The sequence below is a fragment of the Mastigoproctus giganteus genome, chromosome 3 (assembly GCF_048544385.1).
Source record: "Mastigoproctus giganteus isolate SK-2022 chromosome 3, ASM4854438v1, whole genome shotgun sequence".
NCBI lineage: Eukaryota > Metazoa > Arthropoda > Arachnida > Uropygi > Thelyphonidae > Mastigoproctus > Mastigoproctus giganteus.
Window position 1 is genome coordinate 104,141,930 of NC_143577.1, and position 25,949 is coordinate 104,167,878.

The 25,949-nt window shown below is 37.9% G+C and overlaps 1 protein-coding gene across 1 annotated transcript in view; it reads left to right on the forward strand.

The window, feature by feature from the left end:
• Window positions 1–25,949, forward strand: part of LOC150088197 (alpha-2-macroglobulin receptor-associated protein) — a 228,105-nt gene that overhangs the window by 95,793 nt on the left and 106,363 nt on the right. Inside the window, exon 3 of the mRNA XM_090369378.1 lies at window positions 9,899–10,072. Within this exon, the coding sequence (XP_090225504.1) occupies window positions 9,899–10,072 (174 nt within the window). The remainder of the gene's footprint in view (window positions 1–9,898; window positions 10,073–25,949) is intronic.

Sequence of the window (25,949 nt, forward strand, 5' to 3'; positions counted from 1 at the left end):
AAGGCTAGGGAATGACCACCGCATATCCCGGAGCAATATGGCCTTAGTTGCTAATGCTCCTAAAAACCAAATAACAACAACAGCTTCTGAGTGCTACTAAAGCGATACCAAACCGATGTTATCGTGTGTTTGATCATGCAACAATCAGCACATAGAATGCCACGTCTACCTGTCAATCAATATATCGTTCTTGACTTTGCTCCAGACCGATAACACCTGTCTTTTTACCGAGCTACAGCGCTAAGTGCCATATTGGGAAATTGATTTTTCGCGTAAGTTATCCAACATTTCTCGTGTTGGCTTTCTTTACCTTCGTCGGAGGTGATTATCCCCATCTATAAGGTAATGGTCAGGCCACACCTTGAGTACTGTATACAGGTCTGGAGGTTTAAGAACGATGTAGAGCTGTAGGAACGAGTACAGAGAAGGGCAACAAGATTAGTGAATGGGACAAAGGGTTGCTCTTACGAAGAAAGACCTAAGTTTTGCAAATTAGTGTCTGGAGACTAGACACCTGCGAGCCTTGAATGGTTTCAGCATGCTCAATGTTGATGGAATTCGGATTCTTCCTCTTGCTCAGAATAATTGCCTGAGAGGGCATAAATTCAAATTGAGGAAAGACAGATGTAGTAGTGGCATGTGATGCAAGAAAGCATGTGTATGAGCTTATGCAGCATCAGCCAAAAAAAAAATCACACCATTCCCTCCAAATGCCTGTCCAGTTCCTGCTTAAATTTATTCAACCTATCAATTTCCACGACAGAGGGAAGTTTGTTCCAGCAATTAACCACCTGCTGGCTAAAGGCAAATTTCCGCACATCTATTCTTCATCTGTCTTTTCTTAATTTGAATTTATGCCCCCTTAGGTTCGTAATCTGAACAAGTGGAAGGATCCCATCAGAATTCAGTGTGCTCAACCCATTCAAGGCCTTATACACCTTGATAAGATCACCGCGCAGGTGCCTAGTCTCCAGCCACTGCAATTTGCAGAACTTAAGACTCTTGGTAAGAGGATCCCTTCATTCCCCTCACCAATCATGTTGCCCTTCTCTGTACACGCTCAAGTAAATATGCATCCTTCCTAAAATGAGGCCTCCAGACCTGTACGCAGTACTCAAGGCGTGGCATGACCATTGCCCCATATAGAGAAGGATAATCACCTCCTTTTCTCTGCTAGCAAAGGCCCCGAGTGCCAAGCGATAGTGACAAGCGATTTTCTTCCTGCGAATATACAGTGATCTCCCAAAGTGTTATAGTTTCGATTCTTTTCTAGCGTCACCTGTTCTTTTATTTACTTGAAGAGGTTCTGTAATTTAAAGGACAAAAGTAAGAACCGAGAGAGGAAATCTACCTTTCTTTTTTATTCTATATATTCATTACTAACCCTTTATTTACTTCAACAACCGCTTGGTCACTGGTGGCACCGCTCCTGCCTCCACGTGGTGGGGCCGGTAATCTGGGGGATAAGACAACCCCCCGGGGCTAAAAGGAGCAGAAATGGAAACAAGTGACTTTCCATGCTTAGAGCCGAAGAGCTCTCAAGCAAATGACATTCATGACACTGACCATGACTTCTCTCTATCGAAGAGAATGAAGAAAGACATTGGCAGACAGGAATTACCAGCATTCCTGATAATACATTCTTTGTCAACACAACCTGTGGGCAAGCTCTCCCCCTTTATCATTTATCATTCAGAGATGCCTCGAACATGCCGCAGGTTCACCAAAAATGGTGAAATGTCTCCAATCTGGAGATTTATTAATAGAGACCACCAATCCTCGACACTCTGAACTATTATTAAGTTTGACATCTTTGAGTGGAATCCCAGTTCAAATCACACCACATAACACCCTCAATTCTTCAAAGGGAGTGATCACTGAATGGGATCTATTAAACGTTCCTGAAGATGAGATAGCCCAGGAACTTAAAGAACAAAAAGTCATTCAGGCAAAGAGGATCATGATCCGAAAAGATGGCAATTTAGTTCCTACCCGGAGTATAATATTAACTTTCAGTTCTCCAAACCTACCAGCTTCAGTCAAGGCAGGATATTTAAACTGTCGCATTCGGCCATATATTCCGAACCCCCTAAGATGTTTTAAATGCCAGAAATTTGGCCATTCCCAGACAGCATGCCGTGGAGACGCAACATGTGCAAACTGTGGGTGTAAAACTCACACACAAACAGAATGTAAGGCACCAATCCCACAGTGTCCAAATTGCAAGGGCAGCCATCCGGCATACTCCAAAGACTGCGACCTCTGGAAGTTGGGGAAAAAGATACAAAAGTATAAAGTTGAAAATAAAGTTTCCTACCAAGAGGCAAGAAAACAAATAAGATTAAATAAACCAAAATGCACTTATGCCTCTGCTACTTATAGTCACCAGTCAATAGCATGTCAGACAGAAGTGTCCATCCCTCCGGATACATCGATCTCAGACTGGGCTCGATCAGTCCTCTCGGTTCAACATACATCAAAGGCAGTCGATCAATGCAGTAATACGCCACTGACAGTTCCATCCCAGAGACTTCCACATTGCCAAGCAGCAGAAAAATTAGATCCAGTTGAGGTGAAGCAATCTCACCCCTCAAGCATGGACACCGATGATACCACCAACTCAAAAGATCTGCTTGAAATACATGCAGATGATGATATGGAAGAAGGCAATGACTCAAGATGCCCAAATTTTTCAAGAAAAGAAAAATCAAAACACGAGAGATATAAACAAGCCTCTCACAAAAAGCAAACAGACTCCTCTTCTGCTCACAAAACCAAATAATGGAACAAATCATACAATGGAATTGCAGAGGTTTTCCCAGCAATATTGATGATATCTATGAACTAATTAACCATTACAATCCTGCTGCCATATGCTTCCAAGAGACAAATCTAACAACAAAAATATCCGTTTCAGTCAAAAACTATACTATCTTCAGAAAAGATCGATCTGAAACTAACAGCCCCCATGGAGGAGTAGCTATACTAGTGGAATCAGGAATCTCCTCCAAGCACATTCCATTACAAACTCCATTAGAAGCTGTTGCTACCCGTATAGTAATCGGTATCACACTGACACTAGCCTCAATTTATCTTCTGCCGAATCAATCATGTACAATTCAGCAACTGTTAAATCTAATTTCCCAATTACCACCTCCTGTTTGTTTACTAGGAGATTTTAATGGGCATCATCCGTTATGGGGATCTCTGGTCTCAGACGGACGTGGCGAACTCATTGAAATGTTACTTGACCAAGAAAATTTGACACTATTGAATAATGGCTTACCGACATATATCCATTTTCCTACTGGGTCAACCAGTGCAATAGATCTCTCAATTTGCTCTCTGATCCTCTTCCCAACTATAGAGTGGGCAGTACATGACAATCCTCTAAATAGTGACCACTATCCGCTGATCTGTAGTATTCAAACCACCCATTCCAAACAAACTGAAACAAAAACAAAATGGAAATTTTCCAAAGCAAACTGGACAAAATTTACCAGTCATGTATCTTTTGATGATGACACCATAGTCTTCTGCTGTTGACACTGTCACCGATCATATCACAATACAGATACTAACAGCAGCAAAAGCCGCCATCCCACAGTCTCAAATAAGAAACCATCGGCATACCAATCACTGGTGGAATGGCGATTGTAATAAAGCGAAGAGAGAAAAAAACAAAGCATGGAACACCTTCCGCAAACATCCCACCACTGCCAACCTTATTAACTTCAAGAGACTGAGAGCCAAAGCTCGTTATATCCGGCGGAAGGCGAAAAAAGACTCGTGGATAAAATTTGCCTCCTCAATCAACAAAGATACTGAAACCCGAATAATCGGAAAAAATAAAGAAACTAAATGGTAAATATCATAAGTTGCCTTCTCCTATTATTAATTGGAATGGAAAGGAGATCTCATCTGTTGATGAAATTGCCAATGCCCTAGGAACGGTGTTCTGTGAGTTGTCCGCCTCAACTGCATATCAACCATCTTTTCAAAAAATCAAAGCTGAAGCTGAGAAAAGGAAACTAGACTTCAAAACTGCATGTCCTTTTACCTATAACCAACCACTCACAATATCTGAACTGAAAGAATCTATATATACCTCAAGAAACAGCTCTCCTGGCCCTGATGGAATCTACAATATAATGATTCAACACCTCAATCAGAAATCACTAATTTCATTGCTAAACTTTTACAATAGCATATTCTCAGAACATATATTCCCTACTTCCTGGAGACATTCTTATGTAATAGCCATACCTAAACCTGGAAAAGACCATTCGATTCCAAACAACTATAGACCAATTTCTCTAACCAGCTGCCTGAGTAAGACTTTGGAAAAAATGGTTCACCATCGACTCACCTGGTACCTTGAATCCGAAAACATAATCAGTAATAATCAGTTTGGCTTTCGGAAGAATAGATCTTCGCTAGACCTCATGACCAAAGCCGAATCCAACATGAGAAATGCATTCATCAGAAATCAACATCTCGTCATGATATGCCTTGATATAGAGAAGGCCTTTGATACCACGTGGCGCTACGGTATCCTAAGAGATCTCCATTCCATTCATATGAGAGGCCATTTACCATATTTTATTCAAAGCTTCCTTCAGCACAGATCTTTCCAAGTGAGGTACCGGCAAGTTTTATCTCAAACATACATTCAAGGAGGAGGACTCCCACAAGGCTCTGTTCTGTTTGCAATACGAATAAACAACATCACAAACAGCATTCCAAATACTGTTGACTCGTATCTCTATGCAGATGATCTTACCATATCCTGTCATTCCCAGAATATGAACTATATTGAGAGGCATCTACAAATATCCATTAATAACATCGAATTATGGATTGTGCAAAATGGATACAAACTGTGAAGCCACAAATCTACAGCTATACATTTCTGCATGAAGTGCGCAATGCATCCTGAACCCGAGTTGCACTTGGCCGATCATCCACTACCAATTGTGAACAGTATTCGCCTCGTAGGGCTAATTTTTGATAAGAAGTTAAACTTCCAGGAGCACATCAAGTATCTAAGAACCACTTGCACAAAGAAAATGAATATACTCCGGGTCATCTCCAGTACATCTTGGGGCGCCGATCGTTATGCCCTGCTCCACTTATATAAATCTCTAATTAGATCTCGGTTAGACTACAGAAAACCTGTTTATGACTCAACTAGGGAGAGCACCTTGGCCCGTCTTGCACCCATCCAACATTCTTCTCTTAGGATAGCCCTAGGTGCATATAGGACATCACCAGTTCAAAGTCTTTATGTTGAGGCTCACGAACCTCCACTTAGCATCAGAAGAAAGATGTTGCTGATAAACTACTCGGCTAAAATTAAAAGTCTGCCTACTCATCCGGTTTGGCCACTGTTGCATAACCCTCAATTGAAAACCCATTATACAAATAAACCTAGAACAATTCGACCTTCTGGTATCAGACTGCAGAATCTAACAGAAAGCTGGAATATTCAGCTTGATAATATCATCAGAGAAAAAAAAAGATCCGGATCCCCCGTGGACTAACTTCACACTTTCTTCTGATGAATACTTTGAGCAATGGGGTAAAGGCTCTATAGCAGATATTAACATCCAACAACTACATGTTGCTCACTCACAAAAGTACCCACACTTTACCAAGATCTATACAGATGGTTCGAAGTCTGACAGTCGAGTGGGTGCAGCTGCCGTCTTCCCTAATACAACTGTCTCGATTTCACTTCCAACCGAATGCAGCAGCTACACTGCTGAACTCCATGCCATTAAGCTTGCTCTGGAAAACATCTCGCTAATGTCAATAAATAAAAGTATCATATATACTGATTCACGGAGTGCTATTCTAGCTTTGAAAAGGACTTCCCCACCTAAAAATCCTTTATTAAAGTTCATAAAACATAAGCTGATGCACCTTCATGAGCATCAGAAAACTTATCTTTTCATGGATCCCTGGCCACAGTGGTATTCCAGGAAACGAATGTGCAGACAGTGCTGCTAAGTGTCCTTCCGTCGTATCCTCAGCAAATAACCTAGTCCCATATCCTGATTATAGACATAACATACGGAGAACATCTATGGAAAATGCAAACAAATAACAAGCTATTTCAAATAAAACCTGAACCACAATTATGGACTTCTAGCCTTCGGAAAAATAGAAAAGAAGAAGTAATCTTAGCCAGAACTCGTATAGGTCACACTACCTCACACACCTCTATCTGCTTACAGGAAATGATCCTCCGCATTGTGCACACTGCTCGCAACCACTAACAGTAAAACATATACTCCTTGTATGTAACTTGTTCAGCAATGCCCGACGAATGTCTTTTAGTTTCATTTCAGATATACAGCAACCTCTCTCTCTCTCTCTCTCTGAATAGCATAATAGGTAAAGAATCAAATCTCTGAATTCTTTTTGTATATAAAACAAATAAAAATGTGACTGTTTCTAACTGCCCACCGTGCAGTTATCATAAGTAACTCAATTAATTTAGGAGGTGCAATATGGCCTAAGTAGCTCTTGCGCCAGAAAACACCACAACAACAACAACTGCTAGCAAAATTCCTATATATCATTGACAAAACTCCATGACCTGCCCTGGCAGCCTGTCTGCATTTCTCAGAAAACTTCATATCTGACTGCACAATTATTCCCAGGTCTTTTTCATTTTCTACCACACTAAGTGCAGTACCACACAGTTGGTACGTTTCTCTGGGGTTACTTCTACCCATATGCAGTACTTTGCATTTGTCAAGGTTAAACTTCAGTTGCCACTTCTTAGCCCATCTGCCCAAATTATCTAGATCCTGTTGCAGTAGCACACTGCCTTTACTGTCATTAACAACCCTGCCAACCTTTGTATCATCTGCAAACTTCGACATTAAGCCTGATATGCCTTCATCAATATCATTATAAATATACAAAACAACAGTGGACCCAACACCGAACCCTGTGGGACTCCACTAATAACATTAGTCCACAAAGAGCAGCACCCATTGATTACCACCCTCTGTTTTCTCCCACTTAACCATCCTTTTATCCATTGTAGCAACTTACCCTTAATACCATTCTGCTCCAATTTGTACAGTAGTCTTCCATGCACAGCATTGTCAAAAGCTTTCCTGAAATCCAAGTATATGATATCAAAATTATTTTTTGCATCCAGTTCCTTTGTAACCACATCATAATATCCTATCAAATTTGTCAGACAAGACTTTCCCTTAACAAACCCATGCTGTGTCTGAATTATTGCTGCAATCTTGTCTAGATGATCCTGCAATGCATCTTTAACCAGCGACTCCATTATTTTACCCGGAACAGAAGTTAAACTAACTGGTCTGTAATTACTCGTGTCACCCTTCGATCCCCCCTTTGTGAATTGGGGATACATTTGCACATCTCCAGTCCGTGGGAACCTCCCCTGAGTCCAAGGATGCTCTCATAATTATGGCTAAGGGTTTGCTTAGTTGCTTTGCCGCCTCCTTTAATATAACTGGATAAATCCCATCCACCCCAGGTGCTTTTCTTATGTTTAACTTCAGCAATTTCTCCTACACTTTGCTCTCAGTTATTATAAAATCATTAAGTATCCTGCTACAATTTGATAACATTCTTTAGAGTTTATATAAGTAAAGAAATCCTTGCTGTTTTTCTTAGCATCTATTGCCAAGGATTTCTGGTAATCTGCCTTCGCCTGCCTGTCCTTCTTATATCTGCCATAGGCTTCTGAGTCGCTTGATAATTTATATGCATCCCATGCATTTTTCTTCTCTGTTACGAGTCTGATTAGTTCATTTGATAACCATTTAGTCCTAAACTTTGAACAATATTTCTTAATAGGTATGTAACTTTTAATAGCATCCACGATTAATTCCTTGAATGCTTCCCACTTAGAATTTACTGTTGGTAACATCGTCAGTTTATCCCACTGTACAGAATTTAAAAACTTTCTGAGACCACTGTACTCACCTTTATGGAAGCAAAAACCCTTTCCTTTACCCCTGATGGTAATTATATCTTTAAGTAAATCCCACATCAGTATACTGTGATCACTGCCACCTAGTGGTTCCTTTAGCAAATTTTTAATACACGAATGATCACTGCTGATAACCAGATCAAGAGTATTACTCTCTCTGGTTGCCTCTCAAACATGCTGCTGCAGAAAACAATCATCCAATAAGTCCACAAAAGTCTGACTAGTGTGTGAGTGACCAACCCACAAGTTCCAGTCAATATCTGGGAAGTTAAAATCCCTCATTATAAGACATTCTGATATACTATCCCACTCTATTTCTCTGTATAATTGTTCATTGTACTCATTCGAGTCATTAGGCCTATAACACACTCCTACTCTTATTTTTGCTTTCGCAGTGCTTATGTCACACCAAACTGACTCAACAGTGCACTGTTCATCTATATCAACTGGGTGCACTTCTTTTGATTTTATGTTTTTCTTAATTAACAGCATAACACCTCCTCCCTTTCTATCCTGTCTGTCCTTTCTGTACACATTGTACTCCCCAAATTCCAGTTCTGCATTCCTTATATCTGTGTGACACCACGTCTATGCTATCCCAACAATATCCGCCTTTTGATGTCTTGACCAACACTTCAAATTCATCAAATTTATTTACTATACTTCTAGCATTGGTATACATGCAAGCATACATATTCCTAGTTACCCTAACACATCCCCTATACCACCTATTTCAGGATGACTGCCATCCGTCCCTGAAACCCCCAACACCCCTCGTTCCAGGTTGCTACTTATTCTAATAGAAGTTGTGCAAGAATCACCTTCACCTCTGCCTACATCTACTGTTAAACTATTAGTTCTTGTATCTCCCCAAGCTATCAGTTTTCCGACCCACCTACTACATCTATCCTACATCTATGTAGGATAGATGTGCTGAAGTTTACATTTAGTCAGCGGGTGGTTGATTGCTGGAACAAACTTCCATCTGTCACAGAAGTTGATAGTTTAATCAGATTCAAAGCAGAACTAGACAAACATTTGGAGTGAGTGGATGGGTGAAATGAGAAGTGTGTGTGTGCGCGCGCGCTATAAAAGCTTGCTTTCTTGCATCATGTGCCCTTGCTAATGCATTCTTTGCACGGAATTCAGGACAACATTGTCACAACAGCCACACAAGCCCTCAGCAATTTGATTTGGACACATGTCAGCAAGTGTAGTGTGCAGGATATGTGATTTGTAAATGGAAGCAGTCTGGTACTGAAGCTGTCATGAAATGACCTGGAAAACCTCTGAAGCTAACAGAATGTAACAGGAGAGCCCTAAAAAGTTGTTTGCATGGAATGCAGGTCAACATTGTCACATCACGTGCTCACACTCAGCAGTTTGATTGGGTAACTCATATCATGCAGTATCCTGCACATTGTACCAGTAAAATGCAGGATACTGCATGATATGGGCTACCCAATATGGGATAGGTCATAGTATATGATCTTGAAATCTCAACAGTCATGCTTGAGTAAGGTGGATGCCTGGAGAAAGCCACCTACTGGACTGTCATCCTGATGGTGAAGTTTGGCAGAGACAGCATTGATGGTCTGGGGACATTGGTTTTTAAGGAAATTTTACACTATTCATTGCCAATTTGCTTATAATAATCCTCATTAAGATCTAGTGTCATTCCACAATAGTGAAACAGACTAGTAATGCCACTTGGCAACAAAAAACATTATTCAGTTTTGTTTCTTAAATTTGATTTATCATCAGTACCTTTTAAATGATATTACTTTGTAGATGCCAAAGTCTAGGGTAAGATTGTGGATAAATGTGTATTTAAGAATGGCTTTAATTATGTATTTATGATTTTAAATTTTTATTTAATGTCATGTTTTCTGTATGTAATTATTTTTGCAGCAATTTTGAAAAAGTATGGTTTAATGGAACACTTTCAACCAGAAATTACAGAGAATGATATAATCAGAGATCAGATGTTTAGTGATCCATCGGACCAGTATTTGAATAAAAAGATTTTTAAGGATAAAAAGTTGAATAAATTATGGATGAAAGCTGAAAAGGCTGGATTCACTGGTAAGAAATAAATTACATATTAGTTTGAGAAATCCTACTCAAGAAAGAAGATGACATGTACTTCTTATTTACTACTTATTTTTGCATTTAACAACAGTTAAAAGCAAAAATCTGTAAGAAAGTGACAGATTCATTGTGGTCATTAATGTAATTTACTACCAGATGTTGCTCCGATATTTTAAGAAATTACATATTATATATTTTAGGAGAAAGATATTTATGTAACTATTGTTTTATCTAAAGTTAGGAATAGCAATTTTAAAATATAGGGATGATTTAGTAGATTTTTATTTTAACATCCTGTAATGTTGAACATATCACAGGATGTTAAAATAAATTTAGATAAACAATAAAATGGAACATGTACTGACAAAGTTAAAATATAGGGATGAAAGATGATGAAAAGCATACAAAATAAATTAGAAATGTATACTGATAGGCTTTACTACCAGTATCTGATTATATAAATATATATATATACACACACTGAGTTTAATTTTGCATTAGTAGCACCTACCTAAAATCCTGTGGGCCCACCTTTTGCCTGTAATGCAGCCCCTACATGTCTTAGTGTGGACACCCCCCAAGGTGCAGGGTATCCTGTGGTAGTGTTACCCATGCATTGTCAGGTGGTTGGTTATAGTATTGAATGTCCTTTTCCAGTAGTTCCCAACCATGCTCAGTTAAGTTAAGATTAGTTAAGTTGGCAGCCATGGGAAGTTGAATACATTGTGTTGTTCCTGAAACTAATGAAACCAGTAAAGTGTTGGGCCTTGTGGCATAGTTCATTGTCTTGTCTGGATACACTGTCGCGATAGAAAAATAGGCATTCCCATCAAGCCATTGATTAACAGTTATCAGAGGATCCAGAGATTGCCACAAACAGTCAGTGATATAGCACAGCGGCCAAGCCACTTGTTGTTATTGCTGCTGTGTTAAGAGACACTATGATCATCATGGCCATCAACCACACATGGCTGTCCCACATGCGACCTTTGCCTGGTTGTTTGACTGATATTGAGCCAGTCATGGTAGGCTTGCAATGCCACACAATGGGAGCACTTAACTATGTGCCTAATTTTTCTAGTACATTGTTACTTAAGTAGTCTTTGGAGTGATGTCACAGTACGTGGTCTGCCAATCTGACAGTCATGCGTGAGTGTGGTGGATGTCTGGAGTGTTAGCTGTTGTCAACATACTGGCACCTGTAGTTCTTGTCCCCACAATCATTCCATGTTCAAAGTAAGAAAGATCTCAACACCAACCCGTTCTTCCTCACAGACACTCAAAAGGTAATTGCTGCATGTGTGAACTACAATCTTATATTAGCCATTCCAGACTTTAAGCCCTTTATCATTATCACAGACCAGTCCATTTCTACCTGAGGTGGTGTTGCTAGTGCAATGCCAACCCAGTGTATATACATGCTGCATTCTTTTTCAGTCAATATCTTAACAGTGCAGCTGCTTGAAACATCGTGGCTATAGCTGGTGAATAGTCATATAGTTCTCAGCGTGTGTCACAGTAGATGTATAAGAAACATTTGTGAGGCAAGAAAATAATGATGTCATGGCAATGACTGTCCCCTTCTGCTATCATTATTCCACAGAGAATTTTTTACTCCCTTTTTAATTACAGATTAAAAGATGGGGATGGATCTTAGTTCTAATATGTAACATAACATTAGTTCCATCAACGTTATGTTCCATATTAGAAATATAAAGAGCTCAAGACTGATAATAAAAACATATCAGAGCTGTCTGATTTGAAATTTCTAAGGACAAATTTAATGACTCCAGCCAAAAATCAACTATTACTGCCAATTCTTAAAATCGGCTTTTTGTGTTATGGCAATGTAATTTTTAATGCTCTCTGGTTCTGTTTCTATTTTTATTCTTGACCAATATATCTTGCCTCTAAATCTAAACACCATGTTTTATAGGCTATCCCTCTCCTTGTTAATTAGTTGGAGAGTTAGGGGTAAAATGGAGTTTTCTGATGCGGATATACTGCATCTGGTAATTGAGCAGCCCTGAAACTGCTCCTGATGAATCCAGATAAAAATGGAATGAAATCCACATTAAGGTTTAGTTTCAAGTCTATCCATAAAATGTGGTGGGAGAAGAAATGTTCCCAGCTCCTCGACATAACCTGGCCTCGACAATGCATACACACTACTCGGACTCCCTCCAGTCACTATCTGACAGAATAGAGGCAGCGAGATTTTATGCTAGCTGATCTGGAAGCCTCCCAGAAAGTTGCTGGACTATCTAGCAGCTGGCCTGCAAACACCATTTTAGAGCTCTATCCCCAAAATGTAAGGAAGATTGGATCTTACCATGATGTCCTTCATAACCTCAAAAGAATCAATCATACTGCATGATGGAAGAGATGGGGTGAAGGGGTTGCTGGAGCGTTTCTCTGGAGTCTAAACATAGGTTCCACCACTTCAAGTCTCTAATAAGCAAAGTGGTGGTATTGCACCAGTTGATGAGAGTTATCTACCACCAATTGCTTGGTAACACAGAGGGTAGAATTCTTCCTTGTAGTGTGCATACACACTCCTTGTAGTGTGTATGCCACACCTCAACCCCTGCTTACATTGGTTCCCACCTGACTCACCTTATTAGGTGCCATATTTCAGGCCTTACACATGAGGCTTATACTCAGGGTTATTAACAGTCCCACCACTCCGAAGGTGCAAGAGGTGTAGAGGATTTGGCTCTCAGAGACTGACCAGACTTTTCCAAAATTAGGTCCACTTGACTTGAGCATCATCTGAATATCAGTTCCATCAGTGTTTTAGACTCCCACGTAGCAAGCCCATCTTGGCATACCTTACAAAATGTCTGTGACAGCTTCAAGGACCATGCTTCTTAATCTGTAAATTTTTTTTTCTCTCTGGGATATCCATACAGCTGGAACAGGTCCTCATTATTAAACTTTTTATATCTGGGGACTAGTTTGTATAGCCTAAGGATCCAGTTTTTTTTTTTTTTTTTTTTTCAGGCAAAAATAGAAATGCATAAAAAAATGAATAAATCTGAATCTAAAGAGTGAAGATAAAAACATAAGATTAACATGAAACATGAGAGTAAATAAGATGTAACATGTTGGGATAGATTGCTGACTGTTTTTTCCAATTGTGTATCCAGTTTTCTATTTAAATGTAGGTGTTCGGCTCTTCTAAGTGATAAGCATTATCAAGAGGTCATAATCAAAATATTTGATAATGGTATTTCCATAAATCAACGATGGATTTTTGATAATTGAATACAGGTAGTTCTCGATTTTACGAGTTAATTCGTTCCTAGTGCTCGCTCATAAAGCGGGAATTTATTTCCCATAGACATAGGTTAAAACTAGGGGTTACGTTCTCAACAATGAAATTAGTTAGCTAATTAGTTTATAAACAATGATTGATTTATCAAAAGAAATGAAAATGTAGCCTGTAAAATCAAGCAAATTATATAATAATAGAGAAATTATGTACGACTTACAAATGTTAAAGAATGTTTATTTTTCATCATCATCGACTAAATGCACACTCATTGATCACTCATTATTGGCTCGGCACTCGTTGGTTTGTTGCACAAGGAGTCGTCTTCAGAAATGTTTCAAGAGGCTTTTGTTTCCAAGATAATCTTCTATTTTCTTTATAAATTTCCCGATATCATACATAAGCATTTTTTAACGGCACACATTAATTGCAACTAACACGATTTGTGTGGAGTAACAAGTTTACGAAGCTTAAAAAAAAAGGAATGAAGAGAAAATTCTAAAAATTTATTCATGTTTTTTATACGATTGAAGATTTCATTAAAGGGGAAACACATTTCACCATAATAATGTAAAAAACCACACAATTCCAGCTATTGTTATTTTGGCAAATGCAATAACATCGAGTTTACTACCCATTTATAATAGCTTGCAGTAACAGAAAAGCCCAATAAACCGCAAAGTGCAAATTGTTTTTATTGTTTTATGGTAGTGACCTCCAGAAACGTGCTTTAGAAAAATATCACAAAGGCGTTTAAAATTGATTCTTATAATGGAACATATGATAACGCTGAAAGTATAGTGCATTTTAATAATTTGAATTGATAACTAATACAATTTACAAACCACGCTCACGACCTTTTATATGGCTTTAAGGTCACACTCGTGACTTTAAAAATGACATTTTAGAGAGATTAAATAGCTTAGCTATACAGCGAAAATTTAAACTTCCGAGATCTTGAAATGAATTACCAAAAAACAATGTGTTATTGGGTTCACATTACGATATTTTAAATACGATGGTGTCTCTGGAACTGATTAATATCATAAAGCAGGGTATACTGTATAACTAAGCACGTGGTTTGGAATGCGGTATTTATGAATGTTTAGCCTTAATTTTTTGCAATTAAATATTCATATTTCTGATTTTGTTGATACTTGGGAAAAAAAATGCGTAACGTGAGAACTGCCTGTAGATAATACATAACCAAAAATTGAGCTGATTCATCCCACACCACTTCAAACCACTGCTATGTATACATATTTTATAATATTGGACACACACACACACACACACACACACACACACACACACACACACCCCTGTCTTTAACAAATTTCCATATAGCGAAATTTTGCAATTGGATATCCAGTTTTCTTTTTAAATGTGGGTGTTCAGCTCCCCTTGGTTATTGCATTGAAAATAGTTTCCATATAATGAACTGATTTTGAGAGACCTGCTTACACATTGTTCACACCTCTGGCCTTGGCAATGGAGCTGATGCTGTAGAAAGCATGAATTAAGAGCTAAAAGGAGTAAGAATTAATCCTTTGAGCCTTTAAGAGCCGATGGGATTAATTCTTAAGACACAAATTAAGAGCTAAAGCATTCTACAATTTAGTGGTGCCTCTACTGTTCTGAGAAGTCACACTGCTATCTGTCTCCATAGCCATTTGCAAAGATTAAGGCATATTCCTGAAGTGGACATTGTCTCTGGTCAACCTGTTTTCTACTGTAAGCACCCTATTAGAGAATTAGGAGAGAGTGGTTTTCCTTTATTCTGGAAATTAATCTGTTGTTTCGCAGAAATGAGTCATCCACACTCTCACTAAATTTCACCTGTCTCTGTTTACATGGTGGGTACAAACGGTTCCTAAATCAGTTTTGTTTTAACTTCTGTGCAAGTTAACCTTACAGTGTCTAAGAGGAAATCCTTGAGTGTAGTCAAAAAAGTGGACGTGCTTAATGGTGTAAATCAGAGAGCTAAAAAAAAAAAAAAAAGAAAAAAAAGAAATTGCTTTAAAGTTTGGTATCCCTGCCAGTAGTATGTCAACCATTCTGAAAAACCATGTTTCGATTCTCAGACTGTTTGAGGAAATGACACCCAGTTGGAAATGTGAAAGTTACGTCTGTATGAAGATGTAGATGAAGCCATTTTTAACTGTGTGAAGTTGATTTGAGACCAAAACATGCTGTTATCAGGGCCATTAATAAAATAAAAGGCTATGGAGCATGCATCTTTTCTGGGGCACTTTCCAAGCCAGTTCTAGTTAGGTGACAAATTTAAAAAGTGCCATGGCTTACTTGAAAAAAGATTTCTGGTGTAAGTGGAGTTGTAATCGAAGAAGACTATCCATTGGAAAGAAACAGTTTTTAAAAAAATTATGGATGGCTACAAGCCCAAAGACATATTCAACATTGATGAAACAGGTCTATTTTTTTAATGTTTATCGAATGAGACACTGACTTTTAAAGGTGATAAATGCTTAGGCGGTAAAGTTAGTAAGGAGAGAATTACAGAGTTGGTTGGTGCAAATATGGCTGGTAATTAAAACTTTTAAGCTTTTGGTAATAGGCAAGAGTAAACAACCCCGATGTCTCAAAGGAGTAAAGTCGTTAGAGTTGGACTACAACTGCAACAAAAAATCTTGGATGACAAGTGAAAATGTTTCAACAGTGGATTTTAAATTTTGATAGAAAGATGATGAAAGAAAACAGAAAATCACAATGTTTTCGACAACTTCCCTGTCCACCTTCACTTGGTAATTTCAAAACTTTCAAGTGTGAAGCTTGTTTTCTTCTCTCTGAATACCTCATCTAAACTGTAGCCAATGGCCCAAGGCATTATCAAGAATTTGAAAATGCACTACAGAAGGCAATATTAAACCTCCCAAACATGAAATGTTGATGGCATTTGAAATTTTGTGTCGAGGCCTTCAGTGTGAAGGAAATAATCCAGAAAATATATTAGTGTTTAAACAAATGCGAACGTTTTTATGAACGATGTACAGTAAAATCCAGTGTACAACAAAAAATAACCAGATATTTTACGAAGCAATCCTGAAAAGTGTACTAATGTATTGTGTGCATCATGTAAGTAGCCATTTCTTAATAAGTATGCATTAATAAATTATTTGTTTTTAAATTTTAGAAAATTTATTCATTCCCACTTATTTCAGATTTATTTCCCATCTTTTATTTCGGAATATTAAATTACAGTATTTTTTATTGTTGAAAAGGTCATATTTCTTTATAATGAAATTTCTGTTTAAAGAATTTTTACAGGAGAAGGGTCGATTTTGTTATATAAGGTTCTGACTGTATATACAGTAAACCTTCGCTAATCTGGTTACAGTAAATCCGGATCGAAATATGAAAAATTCTGTTCACATTTGAGTACTTTGAAAGACACAGGATTTAGGAAGGCAGATGAGTCACTCTGACTCCTCAGAGAGAGAGAGAGAGAGAGAGAGAGAGATGGACCATGCATTACATTGTCTTGTGTGTTGTTCAGTATTGTTGTTGACTCTGAGTCGGGCGGATGTTATTGCTTATATCACTTCATTTGCATACTTCTTTATATGTATATATGTACGACATAAGTTAACATATTTTATATTATGGGTTCTAAAGAATTGAAAAGTGGAATAAAAAGAAAGCATGTTTCTTTAACGATCATTAATAGCTCAAAGTGATAGAACAATTGAAAGGCACCTCCATAGCCAGGTGGGCAGGAGCAGCAGTGCGCAGCACACGCTTCTTGATTAGACCGGGGTTCGAGCCCGTGACTACCAAATATGGAGGATGCGGAAAGGTCAGGGAATGATCACCGCATATCCCCGAAGCTATATGGCCTTAGTTGCTAATGCTCCTAAAAACCAAAAAACAAACACACAAACAGAACAACTGAAAATGGTGTTCCTTGAAAAAAACATTGCTGAAGAATTTGGTATTGGCCAATAGACTGTGTCAGATATTAGAAAACAAAAGGAATCTATAAAAACGTTTTCTTTAAAATTCACTGTGGGAAGTGACAAAAGCAGTGTATCAAATAGACAGATATTAAAAAAGCCAAAAGAAGTGTTGCTGAAGGAAGCTGTATTTAACTGGTATTCACAGCAGCGATCAAGTGGAGTTGATATGTGACACCAGTACCACCTGATAAATGTATAAAATGACAAAAGACGATACATACATTTATTCATCAATTGATGGATAAATGTATTCTTTTTATAGTTTTTAAATAAAGGCTGTACGGTGATATTTTTTTATTTAGTTTCATCAGCACTACCTATATAATATTTATTAAATTTTCCATTTTGTTCTTTTAATGCTATCTTTTGCTTCACTAATCTGGATTATTGCTTAATCCAAATGACAACTCCCCCAATTAATCTGGATTGGCAAGGATTTACTGTATATAGATACAGGTAGCCCTCATTTTGTGCCAATTTGCAATAGTGTTAGTCACTACAAGGCTATTTATTTATTTTTTTTCCAATTTTTTTATTATAAATTGAAAGATTAAAATAAAATCAGACAAAATTTATTGACATCATACTGTACTGTGTATCATGCACTGTTCACATGATCAAGAACAATCTGAGCCAATCAGCGATTAGCTTGTCCATATCAGAGACAAGAAAGCTTCCCACTCTCAAAGTAGTCACTCATGGATGTGGGTGGGAAAGGTCTATGCGGTGAAGCATTCAGTTGGTTGTCATTTACACATGCTGGGAATTTAGTAAGCTAAAATTTTTTATTAATTGTGCTATTAATAAATTAAATAATAATTATTTAAAATGGTGATAGCTGTGTGCAATTTTTGCCAATCGTGTTATAAAGTTTTTAATTTAATAGAATAAAGAGATGCCATGTCTGGTAAAAGAAGTTGAATGAATCCTAGTGCAAGTGAAAGCGTGAAAAAGGCATGTCGATCTATTACATTGGAAAATAAGATGGAAGCTGGTGAAAGCCACCTTAATGTCTGTATGGCTATAATATAAATATGCCTCCATAGACTTCTTACTACAATTATGAAGAATGCTGATAAAAAAAAAAAAAAAAAAAAACAGTCGCTGCAAAGAGTAAGTGCTGCACAAGTTGTCAACACAAAGTGTCAGCAATTGCAAAAATGGAGCAATTGCTGACACTCTGGGTTGATGATTTGAACCAAAAAAACATTCCCTTGACCGGAGCTGTAATAACTGAAAAGGCTAAGTCTATTTTTGAAGACATAAAGAAGAAAGGAGGTCAGTGCAATGAAATATTTTTGGCTAGCAAGGGCTGGTTCATGAGATTTAAAGCAAAAACCAAATGCAGGAGCGAAAATTACTGGCGAGGCAGAAAGTGCAGATACTGAGGCAGCTGCCACTTTCCCTGCACAGTTTCAGGCCATAGTAGAGGAGGGTGAATATTCTTCAGATCTCATCTTCAATATTGATGAAACGGGCCTTTATTGGAAAAAGTTGCCCTCAAGAACCTTCATTGCCCATGAAGAAAAGTTGGTTCCTGGGTTTAAAGCATAAAAAGACGGGATGACACTTTTGTTGGGAGCAAATGTGTCAGGCAATGTAAAATTGAAGCTGATATTTGTGTATCAATCAGAAACACCGCGTCTAATGAAAGGCTTAAACAAAGCTATGTTGCCTGTATACTGGAAGTCAAACAAGAAGGTTTGGGTGACACAGGACATCTTCTTGGATTGGTACACCAACTATTTTTGCCCTACTGTTCTCAAATTCTGCAATGAGAAAAATTTACCAACCAAGGCTATTCTTCTTTTGGACATTCTAGAAATCTGGGTGAAATCAAAACACCCTCTTAAAGTTAATGTTGTCTACATGCTCCCTAATACAGCATCAGTTTTGCAACCCATAGACCAGGGGTGTAATAGCCACATTTAAAGCTTATTATCTATGGCAAAAATTTACAGAAATTGTAAAAACTTTGGGCATGTCTAACATTACCATCACTCTGATGTAATATTGGCACTCGTTTGATGTCTTAAAGGGCATCAATCACATTAACACATCCTGGCAAGAAAAAAAAAAAGGTAAAGGTAAACTGCAGCTGTTATCAATCCACTGCAGGATGGAAGCCTCCTCAACAATTCATGTTGAGGGAATTGGACCATAATCTGCCACGCTGGTCCAGTGCGGGTTGGCAGATCAACTGTTTTTAGCAGTTAGGGGCTTGAACCCTGGTCTACTCAAAGATCATGTGCTACTGCACTCCCTCTCCTGACCATTGGGCTACAGATGCCAACTGGCATCCTGGCAAGAAGTCTGTCAATTATCTATAAATGGAATGTGGCGTAAACTTCTCCCAGATTTCATGCATGACGTCAGAGGATTCAAGCAGCAACAGAATGTTGTAGAAGACATTAGCAGGCTGGCACAAGAAGTAGGGTTAGAAGTTACAGTTGAAGATGTAAATGAGCTTTTTAAAAAGTCATGCAGAGACTTTCAAATGAGGATCTTGAAGATCTGCAGAACTTAGCCAACAGCAGGAGGAAGCAAAAGAGGACTCTCCTCTAAAAATTGTGAAGACCAATGATCTACAACAGATTCTTGTAAGTGTATAGTCCCTCACTAGTGAGCTCTTTGACATTGATCACAACTGGGAGAGGAGTGCCACAGTTAAAAGGGATGTCATACCAACCCTGAGCCCTTATTTCGAAATTCTTAAAGAAAGGAGGAATAAATTTAGGCAATCAACATTTGATGTTGATTCTTTCTTAAAAAAAAAAAGCCAATCTTCTCAGCCAGGGCCTTCAACAGAAGATCCTCAACCAGGACTTCAATAGCTAAAACTTTGGCATTACACCACTGTCAAAATGTTTTTGTATGTATTCATTTATTTTTTATTTATATGTACATACTATTATATTTATGTATATTAAAAATAAAACACTTTTTTAATTAAAAAAGTTTATTTCTGAGCTTTAAATACTCCAGTATTGAAAAGGGTAGGCAAATTTTTTGGTGCCTAGCACACCTAACCATGTGATTTCCCATTGACTCCATGATATAAAGCAGCAACTTTTTTTTTGACTCACGAACCCCTTTCAGTGTAATATTTTTTCATCGCAAACCCCTTTCGACATAATATTTTTAATGCAAACTAAGCCTATATTCTCTCTGAAATCATATATTTCTGAATTTTTATTATAAAATATTTCCAGTATTACATTTTTATAAGCGACATTGCATAATAATAAAAATTATTATTAACTATTATTTATACTTTATAAAGCAGTTATTAATAAGTCCAAACTAGATTTCGAACAGGCTAAGAGTAGCAAACTTGCTTTTAGTCCAAATGGTAGATGAGCATTCTGGTCTCTTGCCAAAGCTATTGGCTGCAATTTTTGCCCATCTCTGTTCCCACCTCTGACAAAACCGGATGGTTCTGTTGCCACATCAGATAAAGATAAAGATCAGCTACCTGCTAGCATCCTATTTTTCTTCCAACTCATGTATTGATGATCTTGATAAATCACCTCTAAACCATTCCCAGCACACTCCATTAAATGCCTCCTGTGGGCTTCCATCAAAAGGATGTCAGAAGGATTTTGATGAATCTGATGCCAAGAAAACTCCAGGTCCTGATGGTATTTCTCCACTTGTTCTCTAAGCCTGCACTCCTGAGCTTACGCCTGTTTTGCGTTGTCTTTTTTACTTTCTTATTCCAAAGGTGTTTTTCCTTCTGTTTCGAAATTTGCTCATATCCAGCCAGTTCCTAAAAATTGTGACAAATCCCTTCCATCCAATTAGCGTCCTATTGTGATTACTTCTACTCCTTCCAAAGTAATGGAGAAATCAATTAACTGCCAAATCTTAAAACTACTGGAAATCTTTCATCTGATCAACAGTCGCCAGTATGGATTCCGTTAGTGTCATTTCACTGGCGATATTCTGGCTTATATTACCAATCTATAAACAAATTCAATGGAAAAGTTGTGAAACTCAAGCCATTTCTCTTGACATTTCAAAGGCTTTTGGGCAAGTTTGGCATAAAGGTTTTCTAAATAAGCTTCCATCCTATGATTTGCCAGCTGTTCCTTGTAACGGAGTATAAAGTTTTCTCTCTAACAGCTCACTGCAGGTGATGGTAGACGGCTCCCTGTCTTCTAACTTAGCATAAGCAAGGGCACATGATGCAAGAAAGCAAGCGTATATAGCATCAGCCAAAAAAAAAAAAAAAACACACACGCATCACCTTTTCATTTCACTCATCCACCTGCTCCAAATGTTTGTCTAGTTCTGCTTTGAACCTGTTTAAGCTATGAACTTCCACGACAGATGGAAGTTTGTTCCAGCAATCAACTACCCGCTGGCTCAATGCAAACCTCTGCACATCCATCCCACAACTGTCCTTCCTCAATTTGAATCCATGCCCTCTCAGGCGATTATTCTGAGCAATAGGAAGAATCCCATCAGCATTGAGCATGCTCAAACCATTCAAGGCTCTATACACTTCAATCAGATCACCTCGTAGGTGCCTAGTCTCCAAACACTCTAATTTGCCAAACTTAAGCCCCTCTTCATAAGAGCAACCCTTTTTCCCATTCACTAATCTTGTTGATCTTCTCTGTACTCGTTCCATCAGCTCTACATCCTTCTCAGAATGAGGCCTCCAGACCTGTATGCAATACTCAAGGTGTGGCCCATTTGCGAAGCTTAAGCCCCCTCTTCATAAGAGCAATCCTTTTTTCCATTCACTATTCTTGTTGCCCTTCTGTGCACTCGTTCCAACAGCTCTACATCCTTCTCAAAATGAGGTATCCAGACCTGTATACAGCACTCAAGGTGTAGCCCAACCATTGCCTTATGCAAGGGGACAATCACCTCCCTATCCCTGCTAGAAAAACTTGTCCACTAATGCTGATGTTCCTGAAGGTTCAGTTCTTTCACCCACTGTTTTCCTCTTGTATATTAATGACTTTCTTCCATTGACCAGAAATCCTAGCCACAGTTTTGCTGACAATAGCACATTGCACTCCACCTTCCAGTTTGAGAAACTTTACCCTGCTCAAGCAGCTTGAACTTCTCGAGTATCCACTGCCAAATCGTTAAATGCTGATCTCCAGATAATTTTCCAGTGGGACAAAGATAAGTTAATTTCAATCCTTCTAAAACTCAGTCCTGTCTTATATCTTGCAAAAAGAATTCTTCTGCTCCTATGCTTACTTCAATGACACTCCAATTTCTAGGCAAGATCTTGGGGATTACCTTGACTTCTAATCTCTCTCTTGGCATAAAGCACATAACAAATATTGTTTCTTCTGCATCTAATAAACTGGGTTTTCTCTTTTGCTCTTGGCGTTATATAAATGCCTGGAGCGAAAGAGAAAAAGCTGTTGTTGACTACTGTAGAAATCTTCTTCCAAACAGTTGTTTACTCTGTAGAAATCGCAAATCCACCCTACCATGGAATATTGTTCCCACATCTGGGGTGGTGCCCCCGAGACCTCTCTCAGGCTTCTAGATTCCATTCAAAAGAGGGCCACCAAATACAGAGGATGCGGAAAGGTCAGGGAATGACCACCGTATATCCCCGGAGTAATATGGCCTTAGTTGCTAATGCTCCTAAAAACTAAATAACATCAAAAAAGGGGCAGTCAGACTAATTGATGTCTCATCTCTAACAGAGTCTCTCTCTCCACCCTCTGTCTCATAGACTTTCTGTTTCTGTTGCATGCCTTTTCTATAGTTACTTGCATGGCACTGTTCTTCTGAATTGGCTTCTATAATTCCTGCTCTCTCTTTCAAAGAAGTCTGAACATGTGCCACAACCAGTCAGCATCATTTTGCTGTTCAAGTTCAAACTCACAGAACTAACTTTTCTTCCTCATTTATTCATTCAACTTCTGTTTTCTGAAACCACCTTCCTTCATATGTATTTCTTAAAAATTACAATCTACAGAAGTTCAAGTTTAATGTCAACAAGTATTTTCTTTCAACTTTTTAACCCATTCATGATAGTAAGTACTATAGATTCTAAAAAAAGAAAAAAAAGAAAGAAAAAAGTACCTATACATAACAATGATCCTTGAGAATGAAAAAAAAAAAAATTTAGTCTGGAAAGCATATTTATTTAACATGATATACTGTAAGATAGTAAACTAATTATAAGGAATTATGGGAGGTGTGGTTTCTTTCTTTGGCAATTTTTACTTTTTATTTATTTTTATTTTTACTTTATTGTTTATTATTAGTTATATTTTGTAGTTTACAATAATATACTTATGTAAATCTAAGCAGATGCCATTACAGAATTTTTATTGAGAACCCCCCCCCCTTTCAACACTTTCACAAACCCCCAGGGGTTCGCAAACCACTGGTTGGGAACCACTGATATAAAGAGTTCCAATTGCGTCTGTCTCCCAGGAACCTAACCCTGGAGTAAATTGGGGGGCTACCGGTATATATGTATTGTATTTTTATAACATTTTTATATTTTTAAAATTTTATAATATTTTTATATTGGGAAGATTATAGTAATATAATCATTAAAATATATACCTAAATAAATCGATAGAAAACACATAGGATAAAATAATAGGCCACTGTAGCCGAGTGGTCTTGTGCATAAGTAAACGTGCCTTGAGTGACCGAGATTAAAGCCTGTGAATGCTAAATACTGTTCTGTTTCTTGTAATCTGTCTATCTTGTGAATTCCTGACCCATTGGTCGTCACAGAATATAAACAGAAAATTTATTTATTTAATGTACAAAAGGATAATCAGTGACTTCATCATCATCATCAGCCATTTTCAATCCACTGCAGGATGAAGGCCTCTCCAGCAACTTTCCAGTTCCTTCTGTTTTGAGCACTGGCCATCCATTTACTACCCACAAACTCATGAATTTCATCTATCCATCTCCGCCTTTGTCTTCCAGGTTTTCTTCTAGCTCCTCTTGGGTACCATTCTGTTATTTTCTTAGTCCATCTGTCATGCCTTCAAGCTATGTGTTCTGCCCAAGACCATTTTAGTTCTTTAGTTTTGATAAGAATATCCTTTACTTGAGCTTGCTGCCCAATCCATGTGTTTCTCTTCTTATCTAACAGTTCGATTCCCAATATAATTCGTTCCATTCTTCGCTGTGTAGTTCTCAGCTTCTCTTCCATTCTTTTGGTGAGTGCCCAAGTTTCACTTCCATAAGTCATGGTGGGGAGTATACATTGATTCATTATTTTACGTTTCAGACAAACTGGGATATTGCTCCTCAGCATGTGACTATATTTCCTGAATGCTATCCATCCAAAATTTATTCTTCTCTTGACTTCCAGCCATTTATCATTATTACAGCTAATAACTTGTCCCAGATATGTATATGACTCCACCTTTTCAATTACTGCTCCTTCAATCATTATTTCTCTTTCTGTGGCATACTTGTTCATCATTACTTTTGTTTTAGCCATATTCATCTTTAGTCCAAAATTCTTACTAACTCTGCATAACTGATTAAAGATTTTCCTCTAATTCTTTGGGATCGTGGCTTATGACCACAATGTCATCTGCAAATCGTAAATGGTTTAAGTATTCTCCGTTCACATTGACTCCTTTCTGCGACCAGTCTAATCTTCTGAAAGCTTCCTCAAGGGCAGCAGTAAACAGCTTCGGAGATATTGTGTCTCCTTGTCGAACTCCTTTCTCGATTTTAAATTTCCTACTGTCTTTGTCTAGTCTAATAAAGGATGTAGCACTCTCATATATTTTCTTCAAAATCATAATATATGGAGTATCTATGCCTTGTCTTTCCAGTGCCTGAAACATTGCCTTATGCTGTATGGAGTCAAATGCCTTTTCATAATCCACAAATGCCAGAAATAATGGTTTTTTATATTCATTTGCTTTCTCCATTAGCTGTGATATTACGTGAAGGTGATCCATAGTTGAGAATCCTCTCCTAAAGCCAGCTTGCTGTTTTGGTTGATTCTCATAAAGTATTCTTTCTAATCTGTTAGTAATGACCCTTGTGAACAACTTGTAGATGTGGGATAATAAGCTAATTGGTGTATAATTTCCAATTTCTGATTTATCTCCTTTCTTATGCAGCAAAACTATGATTGCATTATTCCACTGTTTAGGTGTCACACCTTTTCTAATGCACTTTGTGAAGAGCCTTGCCAGTTTTTGTGTTATGTCTCTTCCTTCCAATTTTAACAACTCTACAGTAACTTCATCTTCCCCTGGGGCTTTCTGATTCTTCGTTTTCTTCAATGCATGTTCTACCTCATCAGGAAGAATATCAGTTATGTCGTACGTGTTGCTACTTGGCAATCCATCTTCCCCACTGCTGGCGACATTCCCTCGCTCCTTGTATAATTCTCTATAGTAGTCTTCTGCTATTTGAATTATGCCTTCTCTGCTGTTTATAAGTACACCATTGCTATTCTTCAGTTTTAGTATCATTTGTCTTTCTGTATTACTGCTCATGGCTGCTGATTTAAATCCTTTGTTTTCCTTTAATGCTTGTTCTACTTTTCTTGTGTTAAATCTTCTTATGTCCTCTCTGAGTCTTTCTAATGGCTTTGCATAACTCAATATACCCAATTTTGTCCTTGTCCGTGTTTATCTTGCTCTTC